The 17,511-nt window shown below is 37.5% G+C and overlaps 1 protein-coding gene across 1 annotated transcript; it reads left to right on the top strand.

The window, feature by feature from the left end:
- Nucleotides 1–2,422: 2,422 nt before the first annotated feature.
- LOC149556004 (UDP-glycosyltransferase 86A2-like) lies at nucleotides 2,423–17,286 on the top strand. Its single transcript, XM_089833718.1, has 3 exons — nucleotides 2,423–3,356; nucleotides 16,101–16,537; nucleotides 16,630–17,286. The coding sequence occupies exons 1-3, from the start codon at nucleotides 2,858–2,860 to the stop codon at nucleotides 17,188–17,190; spliced, it is 1,497 nt and encodes a 498-aa protein (XP_089689844.1). The 5' UTR covers nucleotides 2,423–2,857; the 3' UTR covers nucleotides 17,191–17,286.
- Nucleotides 17,287–17,511: the final 225 nt, after the last annotated feature.

Here is a 17,511-nt window from a genome sequence, read left to right as displayed (position 1 = left end):
CTAGAAGATACTACATTGCAAGTTACCTGTGTTGTTTTTCTAGGATCATATATAGATTTGAAGACTCCTAAATATGAGAGGGGGAGAAATGTCTTCTAGTTAATCATCATTAGTTAATAAATAACAATATGTATAACTCATCTTTAAGCATATATCTAATAGTAATATATTAACCATATATGTAATATATTATTATATTATTATATAATAACATATAATGTATAATATATATTATATTACATATATTATATATATTATATATATAAGATATTTATCTTAAACATAATTTACTATCAACAAGGTATCTCATGATAAAATCGATTCGACAGAAGCTACAACCTTAACAACAAAGTCATGTCCCCATAGAGAAATGACTCTACATGGCCAAAGGCCATATAGGGTTATGTCCCCATGTGGACATAAGTGATCATGGTCAAATAATCATGCGATGGTAAAACAATTACATTCAGAACTTGATAACATAATAGTCTCTTCTAATTATAAGAGCCCGACTAGTTAAGTAAAGTCATATATATATATATATATATATATATATATATATATATATATATATATATATATATATATATATATATATATATATATATATATATATAAGACATAAAAAAATGTTCATATAAATCATGAATACAAATGCTCAATGTAATGAGTATATCACTTTCACTAATGTTATACTTCAACAACTCGTGGTTTGCTCTTCTGTGAAGAAATTATGGAGCTCTATTTTTCATTTTCTACCAACTATTTTTGCGGTAACCTTAATTGGAAGGAGGCTTTACTTGGAGTTGCTTTTTGAAATAATATTATTGTTGAATGTGTTCAACAAACTATTTTATTGCACGTCTGCAAAGTTCGTTGTAAAGCAGCCTTTGATAATGCATATGATCATCAAGAATTTGCAATTATAAAACTTTCCTCTGACATATTTTGTTGTCTTTGCATCTATTTTTACTCAACTCAAGTGGATTCCAAGAAGAGTGCAGCAACATCATATCAGATCCAATGCATCTAGCTTAAAGTAGATCAGCTAATCAGAAATCAGCAAATTCATGTGCTTCATAGCCCTCAACTCAAGTGGATTCCAAGAAGAGTGCAGCAACATCATATCAGATCCAATGCATCTAGCTTAAAGTAGATCAGCTAATCAGAAATCAGCAAATTCATGTGCTTCATAGCCCTCAGTCTCTTATACAAATTTTGAAAAAAAAAAATATTTGATAAGATACAATCTTCTCTATGTATATTTGTTGGTTTGATTTCTCTAAATTATATTATTTTCTTCATTCTTCCTGCAGTTCTTTGTGAACTGCTCTCCTTCTCTTTGTAAATTCCATTTTTCAATAAAAAAAAATTAATACTACTAATCTAATTAAGATTTTTAAAAAATTGTTTAAAAGTAACTCATCGCAGCAATTTAAAAGTAACTCATCCTACCAATCTATTTTAGACAAAAATAAAAGTACACCCAATAAAGAAATCATTGACAAAGATAAAAGTGAAACTCAACATTATTTATCCATTTCTTTATGTTTTGATAACGTAGACGTTTACTATCTTGAGGACACCTTAGATATAAGGGCGCTAAAGAATAATCCTTTATGAGACAAAAAAATTTGAAACGAAGACATCGTGTCGTACACATATATCAATATTTTTATTAATGCTATTACCACTGGTCCAAGATTTGTAACAAGATATACACCATACTAGCTGTCAATGTCTGTCAACTTCCTCATTGATATGTTGAATACTGTTTGGTCCAATAAGCTTTTCAATGTAAATATGTCCATAAATTTTTAAGCGTTGAATGCTATGCAGTAGAAAGCTTGCTCACAACTTTTTGGGGGTGGAAGAAGATATGAAATATTTGTCACATAAATTATAATATAAATTATATTATTAGATGAGGGTCTTTAATTTAAAAAAATACAAAGATGAAGAAAGAGAGACTAAAAGAAATAGACATTAAAAAAAAAAAAAAAAATTCATATTGACAAACATTACTTTTTTAATTGTCTAAATTTTAAAATGACCTTCTTAATAAATCTATCACTTCGTGAAGTTCAATTATTAGTCATATTCTTCAACACATAATATCACTTAACACTATTTGGACACCTCCATGTGCTTTTAATAATGAAGAGGTAGGTAGGAGCACAAGTTTTCCAAAAGATGTACAATATTGGTTTGTTAGACGTTCCTATTCTACCAACTACCAAAAATTCCACACATTTTAGTAACTCTAAAAACTTTTTGAATACCTCCACATGATTTTAATAGTGAAGAAGTAGGTAGGACACAAGCTTCCCAAAGAATGTACAATACTAGTTTGTTAGGCATCTTTACTTTACTAACTACTAGTAACTCTGTTCCATTTAGGAACCATTGAAAGAATCGAGGAACACATCTATGGCTAATATCTCAATGCCAAAATAATTTTGGGCTCAAAAGTTGACTTTTATAAGCAAGATATTTGAATTTAAGTTTGCTTTGCCTTCTGGATATATGGATGAAATTTAATAGTGCTTTTGAGATCTGCCGACATAGGTGCTTACATATATAGAGAGCAATGCATTTTATCTGTGGGACTGTGATTGTGCAATTTCAGTATCGTTCTTCCTTTCTGCACGTACTTGAAACCAAAGTAAATAATAGCATGGTCATGGTTACTGATTTTGGAGCTTTTAGTTCTATCTTGTCTGTGATAGAAATTCTCAATGTCTTCCACTCGACCACACTTAGACATCATGAGATATCTCAGAACTGTTTAGATTGATACCCTCATTCACTTCTCAAAAGAGATTCCTACTACTGCCATTAAAAGAGCTAGCTATTTATGGCTCCCCATGTTGTTATAATCCCATACCCATCTCAGGGACACATAAATCCTCTGATAAGACTCTCTGAGAAGCTTGCTTCTCAAGGCATTATTATAACCTTCGTCAATACAGACTTTAATCACTCCAGAATGATGAAAGCTCGAAATCACCATGGAGTTTCAGAGAACCCACTTTTAAACATTCGTTTTCTTCAAGTTTCAGATGGCTTGCCATTTGATTTCAAGCGAACAGCCACTTCAGTGGAAGCCTTCGATGCACTCAAGACCACCATGAGAGCTTCTGCAGAAGATCTTCTTGAAAAACTCTTAACACAGAGTTGTGAACCTCCAGTCTCCTGTATTATTGGAAGCTCTTTTCTTCCATGGACTTTTGATGTTGCTAAGAAATTTGAGCTTCCATTTGTAGCATTCTGGTCACAGGCAGTGAGTGTTCATGTCATCTACAGACATTTGTCAATGATTATTGACAATGGAGACTTCCCACCCAAGAAGCAAGGTGCATTTATTCTTCTTGTTCTATTGCTTTTATCCCATCTTTACTTACTAGGTATAATTAAGATCTTTTGTAAAGTACATAAAGTTGATGGCAATGTATAATTATGCAATGATAATTCACTGTTTATTTTCAAAGGCTTTAGTTGTTTTCTAAGGCTGCATGTTTGTAGTGTTCTCTAATGGTATAAACTTAAGCTGCAGGGAAAATATAGTTCTCGCCCAATATATAAACTTAAAACAATGGTTGACACTATAATGTTACATTCCAATTCCATTGTTTATTCTTGGTAATCTTCTTTTATGCAGTGTTTTTCATCTCCTCCAATAATTTGTTATATGCATAGTTAAAAATTTGAGCATGACTAATACCATGATTGGTATCGTGAACATGCATAATTTTTCATTATCCTTAAAAATTCGTATAAAAGGTTTAAAAGTTGAGGTGTTGAGAAACATGTGTCTCAACCTTGCAATCTTTTCTTGGAAAATTCCAGAATTAGTTTGTGGGAGTTTTCCACTTGTTTATGCATTGGAAAGTGGTTAGTGAGTTGTTAAATGAGTCTTGTCCTTAGTAGAATATAGGTAGGCTATTTTTAGAGCCTTGATGACTCATTTTGTGACTTTTATGGGGGTCTAGACTAAGAGACAAAATTGTGGACGGGATTACTATTTTTAACCTGGTTGTTTTTCCATATTGGAAATGTAAATGTCAAAAATGGGTAACATGTGGCATGGTAGTTTTGCTCATGGTTTTGTAAAACCATAAGTGGTTTCTAGGTTGTAAAATCACTATAAAAGGAGGGCTTGGGGAGGTGTTTGTGTAATTGAGTTTAGTTTGCAAGACTGGTGCTAGAAGGAGTCTCTCCAAGTTCGAGTTGTGGTGATGCGCTCTTGTAAGAACTTGCATTGCAAGTGTATTGTAATCATCTTGGTTTGATAATACATTGTGCGAGTTTTGGAGGGTGGGGTTTTTCTCGCAGAAGGGTTTCCCCAAGGTAACCACTGTGTTGTGTGTTCTTTGTTATTTTGATTATGTTATTATGCATTTCTTGAGATCTTTGCAATAGTTACTTTGATTTGCATTATCATCCTCTCAAAGATTAGCATAGGAAGCGATTTCGTGCACCTTTGCTTCCTTACAAGTGGTATCAGAGCCTGGCCAGTTTTGGTTCTCTTTGTTGGGTACAGGGTTTTTTGAGCTAATCAAGGTTTGAGTGGGAGCTTGTGCAGAGCATTTCATTTCTGTGTTGCAGGATTGAAAAGATGGCAAGCATGTCAAGGAGAATTGATGTTGAAAAATTTTTTGGCACAAAATTTAAGATGTGGAAGCTAAAGATGGAAGATCTGATGATTGATCGGGATCTATGGGATGCGATTGATGAGAATAAGCTAAGGGCCACAAATCCAACATTAGCCACGCAATATGATGTGAATGATAGAAAAGCTAAAGGTCTCATTAGATTGTGTCTTGCAGACTTGATTCTGATTAATGTCCATGAAGAACCTACCACAAAGAAGCTTTGGAAAAAGCTTAGTGAGATCTATCAAGCGAAATCACTTGTGAATAAGATTTTCTTGAGGAAGAAGTTATATTCCTTGAGAATGGAAGAAGGTGGACAAATTTTTGAGCATCTGGAAAAGTTTAATATGTTGGTGACTCAGTTGACCTCAGTAGGGGTGAGAATGGATGAAGAAGAAAGGTGTCAAATCTTGTTATGTTCATTGCCAGACTCATGGGATAGTCTTGTGATGGCTATAGGGAGCACTTCAGTTGTCTTCAAGATGGAGGACATTGTTGGTTCTCTACTTTTTGAGGAGATGAGAAGGAAGGTCTCTCTGAATGCCAAAGAGGCTTTGAGTGTTCGCGGAAGACCAAAAGAAAGAGGCAAGAACGAAAAGTAGCATGGCCATTCTACATCCAAAAATAAGGGGAGATCAAAATCTCCTAGTGAGTCCAAGGCAATCTGTTGGAATTGTGGCAAACCTGGACACTTTCGAAAGGACTGCAAAGAGGAGAAAAAAAAGAAGAAGCAAGATTTTGATTCTGAGTCCGAGAAGGAAGATGGAGATGCTTTCATTGCAGCCTTGGCGACTCATGCAGGTGAAAATGCATGGTTAATAGATTCAGGTGCATCTTTCCACATGAATCCTAATAGGAACTGGTTTAGTAAGTATGAAAATTTTGATGGTGGTAAGGTGTATTTGGGTGATAATTCAGCACTTGATATTGTTGGTCGTGGAAGTATTCGTGTGAAATTTTTTGATGGTAGAATTAGAAGATTTGATGGTGTCTTGCATATCCCTGGACTAGCAAGGAATTTGTTATCTGTTAGTAAGCTAATAGATGCGGGTGTGCATGTACAATTTTTTGAAGCAGGTGTAAAAATGGTGAGAGGCGCTATGGTAATAGTGAGAGGAAGTAGATTGGGTACATTGTACCAACTTGATGCACGCATTGTCGAGTGCAATAGTAGTTCTGATAAGATTGTGGAAACAACTACTCAGTTGGAGAAGGAGAGATTTTCTCTTTCAATAGATGGTCATGGTTTTTGGGTACCCAAGGGTGCTCTGTCTACTGAATCAAAGTTGCTTGCAGAGAAGACTATGTTATGGTACCAGAGACTCGGCCACATAGGTGAGAAGGGTCTACGGACCTTGAAAACTAAGAACCTTGTTGATGGGTTGAATGATTGCAATCTTGAGTTTGATTTTTATGAGCATTTTATCTATGGTAAACAAAACCGCATTCAGTTTTACTCGAGTTCTCATAAGTCTTCATGTATTTTGGATCTAATTCATTCAGATGTATTTGGTCCAGTTGATGTCCCTTCTATTGGTAGATCAGTTTATTATGTTTCTTTCATTGATGATTTTAGTAGAAGAACATGGGTTTATTTCCTTAGGATTAAAGCTGAAGTTTTCAGTCATTTCAAAAAATTTAAAGAAACGGTTGAATTGCAGACTGGAAAGAAAATAAAATGCTTGAGAACTGATAATGGTGGTGAATTTTGCTCCAATATTTTTGACACATTTTGTAAAGATTGTGATATTAAAAGAGAGAAGACAACTCTTTATTCTCCACAACAAAATGGAGTTGTAGAAAGAATGAAGAGGACCTTGATGGAGACAGCTAGGAGTATGTTGAGTGGTGTTGGACTAGAACAAACGTTCTAGGCTGAAGTTGTAGCCACTGCCTGCTACCTGATAAACAGGTCTCCTACATCAGCTCTTGTTGATAAGACACCAATGGAAGTGTGGTCGGGCCACAAGCCTTCACTTAGACATCTGAGAGTGTTTGGTTGTGAGGCATATGGTCATGTGCGAAAGGAGAAGCGAATAAAATTGGACAACAAAGCTGTCAAACGTATCTTCATCGGATATAGTTATGGTGTGAAAGGATACAAGATTTGGGATCCCGTTGCACAAAAGGTATTTTATTCCAGAAATGTTATTTTTAGAGAAACTAAGCCTTCTTCAATTACAGTGCAGCTAGAACAAATTAAAGAAAAAAAAGATGTGATTCAACTTCCTACTAAACCTAAGAAAGTTGAATCAAGGCCCTTAGAAAGACAAGATGTTGAAGAGAGCTCTACGAGTTCTAAATCATCAGAGGAAGAGGGAGAACCTAATCATGAACCTGAACCTCCTGAACCTGAACCAAATCTTGTTCGAAGATCTACTAGACAAAGGAAACCACCTGAAAGGTATGGGTATTCTCTTGATGATTGGAGGTACATATTTGCATTGAATGCTAACATTGATGAACCAAGATTTGTAGAAGAGGCTCTTGGTATGAATGATTCAGAGTCCTGGAAAATAGCCATGGATGAAGAAATGGCAGCTCTTAAGAGGAATCGAACGTGGGACCTTATACCATTGCCTGAAGGACAGAAGCCTGTTGGTTGTAAATAGGTGTTCAAAAAGAAGATGGGTTCAGATGGAAGCATTGAGAAGTATAAAGCACATTTGGTTGCAAAAGGTTACTCTCAAGTTGAGGGAGTAGATTATGGTGAGATTTTTTCTCCAGTAGCCAAAATGACATCCATTAGATTTTTGCTTTCTATTGTAGCAACTTATGATCTAGAGATCGAGCAAATGGATGTGAAAACTGCTTTCCTTCATGGAGATTTGGAGGAAGAAATTTACATGTCACAACTAGAGCAGTATGTGGTGAAAGGTAAAAGTCATTTGGTCTGTAAATTGAAGAAATCCTTGTATGGTTTAAAACAGAGTCCTAGGATGTGGTACCAGAAGTTTGATACATATGTGTTGAGTTTGGGATTTGTGCGATCTAAATCTGATCATTGTATATATTTCAAATTTGATGGTGATGGTTTTCTAGTTATTGCCTTGTATGTCGATGACATGCTGTTTATTGGCAAAGGAAAAGGTTTGATTGCAGAGTTAAAATCTCAACTCTCAATAAAGTTTGAAATGAAAGATCTTGGTGCAGCTAGGCACGTTCTAGGAATGGAGATTATAAGAGATAGACGGAACAAAAAGCTTTGGCTAGGCCAAAGTAAGTATGTTGGTACTATTTTGAAAAGATTCAATATGCAGGATTCAAGACCATTGAATGTTCCGGTTACTATGGGAACAAAGCTTTCTAGCTCACGGTGTCCTACATCCCCATTGGAGATGGAAGAGATGAGTTGAGTACCATATCAGAGTGCTGTTGGAATGATGGGGACACAACCCAAGAACAAAATGGACACAACAGAAAAGGGAAAATTATATTAACTGAGAAAATAAGCTAATACAATAGTACAAAAAAATAAACTTCAAAACATGCCCTAAGGGCTTACAATAGCATAAATCTGGAGATAATTTCTCCTTACAGTACCTCCTCTCAAACTCCACTCTGAACTGCCTTTTACAATTCCAGAAAGCTCCTTAAATAGACCTCGGAGGGTTAAGGACTAGGAGTACATTCTAGAAAGTGCTAGTAGGCATCCACCGACCAACTAGAAGGTTCCAGAAGCTGCGTTAGAAGCCGGTGCAAATCTAGAAGAATCCAGAAATGGTAACCGAACTTTTGGGAGGCATTACTTTTGAACCATAGCTCTGATTAACGAACCGTTTACATTTTCGGAAAGCTCTCAAAGCGCTCTATAGCCTTATGGACCAGCTTTGCTCGTCCCCCATTTTTTAGCCCTTTTCAAGGTCATTTAATGCCCCTAACCTGACTTTGAAGCATTCTTAGGAGGTCTACAAAACTCAAAAAACTGCAATAACTTTCAAACCGTGGGGCCTTTTGACCTGATTCTTTTTCTAGAATGCTCTAAATCACAATTACATTCATCTGGCCAATTCAGACCTTCTAGGTCACCAAAATGATGTCCAAATTGCATGCTCCTATTTTTTCAGGATTTTCTAGCACACTGATAGTTGAACTGTGAGAGTTGGAACCTTTATTTGACCCAAATGGGTATCCAAAAATGAAAAGAAATGAAACAGAAACTAAGTCTAAGTAAAAAATTTTGGGTGACACAGGATTGCCCTTATACCTCTGGATGCTCCTGCATCAGACACCTAGGGTAGATTGAAAAGTGACCCTGTTACTTTATGAATGGTAGAGTAAATCCCAAATGGGAAACATCAGCTACTGAAATCCAAGTTGAGTCCTCGATCAGTCTTTCTTTCCATTTGACCAAATACTCTTCATACTACCTATTTCTAGTACTCCTACCCACACGATGATCTAGAATGTCTTCTATCTCCTCCTTCTTAGAAGCAGGAATTGGACATGGCTCTAACACCAGCTCCTCATCTGCACCACCACCATGATACTCTGTTAAATTTGCAATGTTGAAAATGGGAGAAATGTGAATACCATCTGGCAGCTCCACCTCATATGCATTTCCTGAGTCATGTTTCTTTAGAATTTTGCAGGGGCCAAATTTCTTCATTTTCAGCTTGTTGTAAGTACCGACTGGAAATCTTTCTTTTCGTAAGTGCACCATGACTAAATCTCCTGCTTGGAATTTCTTATGTCTTCTCCTTTGATCAGCCCTAGCTTTATACTCTTGATTCATCTTGGTAATGTGTGCTTGAACCTCCTCATGTAGACGCTTGATATGTTCAGCAAATTGCTCAGCTTCAGCACTTATCCTCTCCCCTTGTTCTATCTTCCTAAATTCTGGTGCAGTCCTTGGTCTATTCCCATATACAATTTGGAATGGTGATTTTCCAGTACTCCTATTTATAGAGTTATTTTAAGAAAACTCTGCTTGTGGTAGAATCAAATCCCATCCTTTGGGCTTATCCCCAACTAATCATCTTAGCAAATTGCCCAGACTTTTATTTACCACTTCTGTTTGGCTGTCAGTCTGCGGGTGATGCGTGGAACTAAATTTTAGGTATGTTCTCAACTTCTTCCACAATGTCCTCCAAAAATACCCCACAAATTTAGTATCTCTGTCAGAAACTATGCTCCTTGGAAGACCATGTAGTCTTACCACCTCTTTGAAAAACAAGTCTGCAATATGGACAGCATCATGAGTTTTGTGGCATGGAATGAAATGTGCCATTTTGAAGAATCTATCAACCACCACGAATACTGAGTCATTACCCCTTTGTGTCCTTGGCAATCCAAGAACAAAATCCATACTTATGTCCTCCCATGGCCTTGATGGAACAGGCAATGGCTGATATAGGCCAGTATTGTGACTAAACCCCTTGGCAACTTGACAAACCTGGCAACTCTGTACAAACTTCTTCACATCCTATGAAATTTGAGGCCAAAAATAATGTTCTCTAAGAATGGCAATGGTCTTATCTCGACCAAAATGTCCTACCATCCTTCCACTGTGTTTCTCCTTAATCAGATTTTCCCTCATGGAACTCCTTGGAATGCACAATTGACTACCTTTGAACAACATGCCATCTTGAATCAAATAGTCTAACCACTTGGTTCTATCTACAGTAACAGGTTCTTTACAAGCTTTTCATGCTTCAGCAAAATCAGGATCCTCAAGGTACAAATTCTTGAGTTCATCAAATCCAACTACTTCAACCTGCATTACTGTAAGCAACAACTGTCTCCTACTTAGTGCATTTGCAACCCTGTTAGATTTTCCACTTCTATGCTTCAACACAAATGTATAGCTCTGCAAGAACTCTACCCACTTCATATGCCTCTTATTCAATTTACCTTGGCTATTTAGGTACTGTAATGCCTGATGATCAGTACACAAAATAAATTCCTTTGGCAATAAATAATGCCTCCATTTCTTTAAGGCCTGAACTATTGCATAGAACTCTTGATCATAAACAGAATACTTCTTCTTTGCATCATTCAATTTTTCACTAAAATATGCAATAGGCTTACCTTCTTGACTTAATACAGCCCTAATAGCACTACCACTAGCATCACAATCCACCTGGAAAACCTTTCTAAAATCTGGAAGTGCCAACACAGGCTATTTTGTTACCTTCTTCTTCAGCAATTCAAAACTTCTCACAGCTGCTGCAGTCCATTTGAACTCTTTTCTATCCCCTCTTATTTTATCAGTTAGGGGTGAACATATGCCACTGAAATTCTTAATAAAATTCTTGTAAAAACTAACCAGACCATGAAATGATCTTACCTCAGTAGCAGACCTTGGAGTAGGCCATTCCAAGATGGCTTTTACCTTCTCTGGATCCATTTTCAGACCTTCAGGTGATATAACAAACCCCAAATAGACTAACTCCCTTTTTGCAAAGTTACACTTCTTCAGATTAATTAACAGTTTCTCTTCCCTTAGCCTTTCAAGGACACTACGAATATGCAGTAAATGTTCTTCCAAAGTCTTGCTGAAAATTAAAATATCATCCAAATAAACAATAACAATTTTTTCCAAGAACTTCTTAAGTACCTCATTCATGAGCCGCATGAAGGTGCTTGTGGCGTTCGTCAATCCAAAGGGCATGACTAACCACTCATAAAGACCCTCCTTGGTCTTGAAGGCTATTTTCCACTCATCTCCTTCTCGAATCCATATCTGGTGATAACCACTCTTCAAATCTATCTTTGTGAAGTACTGAGCTCCACTCAAGCAGTCCATAAGATCATCCATCCTTGGCAAAGGAAACCGGTACTTGATACTTATCCTATCTATAGCTTGAGAATCTGTACACATCCTCCACTCTCAATCCTTCTTTGGTGCGAGTACTGCAAGTACTGCACATGGCCTCAGGCTCTCTCGAATCAAGCCCTTCCTCAACAGCTCCTGAACCTATCTATTTAGCTCCTCTGTTTCAATAGGAGTCATCCTGTGAGCAGCCTTGTTAGGCAAACTAGCTCTTGGAATCAGATCTATTTGATGACTGATTTGCCTTATTGGTGGCAATCCATCTGGAAGATTATCAGAGATAATATCTGCAAATTCCCCTAGTAAATCTGAAACTTCAAGTGGTATTTCACTGCTACCTTCTTTATCTTTCCTAGGAATCAAAGCATAGCACATATGCTGATGTTTCATGCCATCTAAAAACTTCCTTCCATCAACAAGACAAATCCTAGCACTGCTACATACCTTTTCACCTTCCTTTCTCATGGGCTTCAATTTATGGTGAACTCCATCTTTTGTTAGAGAGTATGTGTTTGCATGTCCATCATGCACTGCATGTCTATCAAACTGCCATGGTCTACCCAACAATAGATGGCAAACATCCATCGAAATAACATCATAGAGAACTTCATCATGGTAACTCCCAATTTTAAATTTTACTAAACATTGTTCACTTACCAGGACCTTATGATCATCTTTTACCCAAGCAATCCGATAGGGCTGGGGATGTTTCTCCCTCTTGAGCTTCAGTTTAGAGGCCATCTCTTCTGATACCAAGTTATCAATGCTACCACCATCAATGATCACGTCACAACATTTATCTTCACACTTGCATCTGGTACGAAAAAAACTCCTCCGTTGTCCTGGTTCAATCTCACCACTTAGTAGGACTCTTTCATTTACCAAGGTCTCTCCTCTTTCTGTATCCTCTGAATGTGATGATTGTGCATCCTCATCCACATGAGCAACCCTAGCTTGGCCCTCAGCTCTCCTATCTGTCCTTCCTTGTCGTTGAGGGCATTTAAAGGCACGATGGCCTTCTTCATTGCAATGGAAATAGGTACCATGGAAGCCTCCTCTTCCTTGTCCACGTCCTCTACCTCTTCCTCTCTAATTTCCAAAGTCTTGGTCATGGGAGCAGTTGAAACCCTCATTCCTCTGGTTCCTGCTAGTACCCTCATCTTCATTTTTCTTTTGGGTTTCATTGCGGCCTCCAGATGACCTACCACTTCTCCTTCCTTCTTGACCACGCCCTTTTTGTCTTCCTTAAATCCTTTTATTTAGCTTATCTTCATCTCGTAGGGCAAACTAGTATGCCTCTTCAATGTTGGTCATTCTTACCAGACTTAATTCCTCCTGGATGCTAGGTCGCAACCCACTGATATAACGAGCAACCTTCTCCTTATTTGCTTCTGCATGCCCTGCTCTAATCAAGAGTCAATAAAATTCCTCTGTATATTCTTGGACTGATCTTCCTACTTGCTTTAACCCATGCATCTTCTTAAACAAATCAAGCTCGTAGTCCACAGGAATGAACTGCTTCTTCAATTTGTCCACCATGCGATCCCATCTTGCGATCTTCTCCTTTCCTCTTCTGTTTCTTTCCAATTGAACCTCTTGCCACCAGATTTTGGCATGGCCTTTCAGTTTGGCCTTTGCAAACTTAACCCTATCTGGGTCCCTTATATCCTCATACTTAAAGTATTCTTCCAGTTCATTGATCCAATCGATCAACTCATCTGGTTTCAGATTTCCTGAAAATACACCCACTTCAATTGTAGGTCTTTTCCCAAACTTAGTAATGGCCCTAAAAAGCCTTTCCTCTGCATGATTCAAAACTTCCCTATCAAATTCCCCTTCTGGTTCCATTACTTCTTCTTCATTGTCATCCTCACTGTCATCACCTGCGGCAACATTTGCTCCTCCACGGAGCTCCTCTTGCAATGCTTGTACCTGCCTTTGGAGGGCTCTAACCTCCTCAGGATTAATAGCTCTGGCCTTTTCACCACGCTCTCTTCGTGGAGGTATCTTCTAACTCGAACCCACAACCACACAGTCCTGGTATAAACTGCCTCACAGTCGGTGCTCTGTCTACACACTCAAGAAAACTAGCTCTGATACCACTTGATGGGGACACAACCCAAGAACAAAATGGACACAACAGAAAAGGAAAAAGTATATTAACTGAGAAAATAAGCTAGTACAATAGTATACGAAAATTAATTTCAAAACATGCCCTAAGGGCTTACAATAGCATAAATCTGGAGATAATTTCTCCTTACAATACCTCCTCTCAAACTCCACTCCGAACTGCCTTTTACAATGCCAAAAAGCTCCTTAAATAGACCTCGGAGGGTTAAGGATTAGGAGTACATTCTAGAAAGTGCTAGTAGGCATCCATCGACCAAATAGAAGGTTCCAAAAGCTGCGTTAGAAGTCGGTGCAAATCTAGAAGAATCCAGAAACGGTAACCGAACTTCAAAGAGACATAACTTTTGAACCATAGCTCCAATTGACGAACCGTTTACATTTTCGGAAAGCTCTCAAAGTGCTCTATAGCCCTATGTACAAGCTTTGCTTGTCCCCCATTTTTTGGCCCTTTTTGAGGTCATTTAATGCCCCTAACATGACTTTGAAGCATTCTTAGGTGGTCTCCAAAACTCAAAAAGCTGCAATAACTTTCAAATCGTGGGGCCTTTTGACCTGATTCTTTTTATGGAATGCTCTAAATCACAATTACATTCATCTGGCCAATTCACACCTTCTAGGTCACCAAAATGATGGCCAAATTACATGCTCCTACTTTTTCAAGATTTTCTAGCACACTGATAGTTGAACTGTGAGAGTTGGAACCTTTATTTGACCCAAATGGGTATCCAAAAATGAAAAGACATGAAACAGAAACTAAGCTTAAGTACATTTTTTTGGATGACACAGGATTGCCCTTATACCTCTAGATGCTCCTGCATCATGGAAGTTTGATGTATGCTATGGTTTGTACAAGACCAGACATTGTCCAAGCAGTGGAAGTACTTTCCCGTTATATGTCTAATCCAGGAAGAGCACATTGGGGTGCAATAAAAAGAGTTTTCAGATACTTGTGGGGTACCTCAAAGTACTCAATATGTTTTCATGGAACAGAAAGTGAGCATTCCTTGGATATTCGAGGCTATGTGGATTCAGACTAGGCTGGTGATGTTGATAGAAAAAGATCCACCAGTGCATATGTGTTTACATTATTTGGTGGTGCAATCAGTTGGATGAGTAAGCGACAGGTTGTGGTCGCTTTGTCCACTACTGAGGCAGAGTATATGGCAGCTACTCATGCCTGCAAAGAAGCCATCTAGCTAAAGAGATTGTGTTTAGATATAGAGTTCAAACAAGGTGTAGTGACAATTTATAGTGATAGCCAGAGTGCAATTTGCCTAGCGAAGAACTTGACTTTTCATGCGAGGACCAAGCACATTGATGTACAATATCATTTTGTGAGAGATATGGTCGAGGATGGCAAGGTGAAGCTGGAAAAGGTAGAGACTTTGGCGAATGTTGCTGATGCATTAACTAAGCCCGTGAGCACAGAGAAATTTAGATGGTGTTCAGAGTCTATGGGTCTCTCGGCCCCTAGCAATTAAGTCCATGATATTTCAGATCCCCTGACTCTTGCAAGGTGTTCGACAAGTGGGAGAATGTTGAGAAACATGTGTCTCAACCTTGCAATCTTTTCTTGGAAATTTCTAGAATTAGTTTGTGGGATTTTTCCACTTGTTTATGCATTGGAAAGTGGTTAGTGAGTTGTTAAATGAGTCTTGTCCTTAGTAGAATATAGGTAGGCTATTTTTAGAGCCTTGATGACTCATTTTGTGACTTTTATGGGGGTCTAGACTAAGAGACAAAATTGTGGATGGGATTACTATTTTTAATCTGGTTGTTTTTCCATATTAGAAATGTAAATGTCAAAAATGGGTAACATGTGGCATGGTAGTTTTGCTCATGGTTTTGTAAAACCATAAGTGGTTTCTAGGTTGTAAAATCACTATAAAAGGAGGGCTTGGGAGGTGTTTGTGTAATTGAGTTCAGTTTGCAAGACTGGTGCTAGAAGGAGTCTCTCCAAGTTTGAGTTGTGGTGGTGTGCTCCTGTAAGAACTTGCATTGCAAGTGTATTGTAATCATCTTGGTTTGATAATACATTGTGTGAGTTTTGGAGGGTGGGGTTTTTCTCCCAGAAGGGTTTCCCCACGGTAATCACTGTGTTGTGTGTTCTTTGTTATTTTGATTATGTTATTATGCATTTCTTGAGATCTTTGCAATAGTTACTTTGATTTGCATAATCATCCTCTCAAAGATTAGCGTAGGAAGCGATTCCGCGCACCTTTGCTTCCTTACATGAGGATCATGACAATTCCCATGATGAGTATCGTGTATAATTTGTATACAGTCTTTCATTTCTTTTCCACTATCCATGGAACAACCTAACCTAGAGTTACTACATGTGAATTTAAAAGCTTTATCAATGATCTCACTGTAAAATGCAAGCTGATGGTACTGTCCCATTACGTAGTGATCTCTTTTAAGCTTGTCTTGTTTGTAATGTTCTCTGATAGTATTAAGTTAAACTGGAGGGGTCAATAGCAGAAAAAGGTTAGTAACCATCTTCATGTTTAAATTTACCAATCGCATGATTGCATAAACAGGTATGATAGATTATATCCCAGGTCTTCCTCCAATGCACCCGCAGGATCTGCCATCAGATATTCAATCAGGAGACCCATCAAATCCCGTGCATCAGATTCTTGTGCAACAGCTCCCTGCACTGAAGGAAGCCGCATGGATTATTAGCAATACAGTCCATGAACTAGAAATTCAAGCAAGCAATGCCACCAAAGAAAGAACTCTTTTTCGCTCGATTGGTCCATTAATACCCTCGATGTATCTTGAAAGCAAAGGTAAACAAGAGGATTTCTCCATAGAAAGTCCCAGATCATTAAGCTTGTGGGCAGAATCCAATTGCTTACCATGGCTGGATTCGAAACCCAAATATTCTGTTTTGTATGTTTCATTTGGAAGCTTAGCTCAAATTTCTAAAGTTCAAGCGCAAGAGATAGCAAGAGGGTTGATGGAAAGTGAACAGGTATTCTTCTACCTGTATAAAATACAGACAATATTCACAATCTATGTTTATTATCTTTGCTGTTATTAATACTTTGGCTACTTGTTTAACAGGCATTTCTATGGGTGATACGTCCAGACTTGGTGATATCAGAAGTACAAACAACATCATCAATAGACTACAATGAAATTCTTCCTGAGGGTTTTTTGCAGAAAACAAAAGATAGAGGACTTTTGGTTCCATGGTCTCCACAGCTTCTTGTTTTATCACATCCATCTGTTGGAGGCTTCTTCACTCATGGAGGGTGGAATTCTACAATGGAGAGTTTAAGTTTTGGTGTTCCAATGTTGGTTTTCCCACTGGGAATTGAGCAGAGCACAAATAGAATGTTGGTTGTAAACCACTGGAAAATTGGGCTGAGGTTTGATAGTTGCAGATATGATTCAGTTGTTGAGGGAGCTGAGATTGCAAGATGTGTGAGAGCATTGTTGAAAGATGAAGAGATGAGGAAAAGGAGTAATGAAGTGAGAGAGACAATAATGAGAGCAGTGCGTGAAGGAGGATCATCTTGGAAAAACATGATAGATTTTATGGACTATTTGATGTCTCTGCCAACGCGGAAAAAAGATTTATCTCTTAAATCCGGGTCGAAGAGAATAGTCGGTGGAGGATAATATTAGGGTAGGTTTTTATGGGTGGTAACTGGTAAACTGTCTGTCTTTCGAAAATGACTTCAATATGTTTAAGGTATTCTCCTATTCATTTGGTCATGCTTATTTTCTACCTTTTATTTTAAATAATGTATTTTTAATTGTATTTAAATTTTACTTTTCTAAAATGAAGCATCTAACAGTATTTTTTTCCTAGTTCTTATTAAGAAGTGGTTAACTAATATTTTATTTTTATAATCTTGATAGTAGTCTTTGATCATTGAATTGATTTTGGTTTTAAAATAGTTCTTTTCTATGTACTATCTTTTTAGTTTTACATTTCAC

Source organism: Cupressus sempervirens, chromosome 5, assembly GCF_028749045.1.
Source record: "Cupressus sempervirens isolate cs-2001-9-10 chromosome 5, ASM2874904v1, whole genome shotgun sequence".
NCBI classification, from domain to species: domain Eukaryota; kingdom Viridiplantae; phylum Streptophyta; class Pinopsida; order Cupressales; family Cupressaceae; genus Cupressus; species Cupressus sempervirens.
Note: the sequence above shows the minus strand (reverse complement) of the source record. Positions and strands in the feature narration are given on the sequence as shown.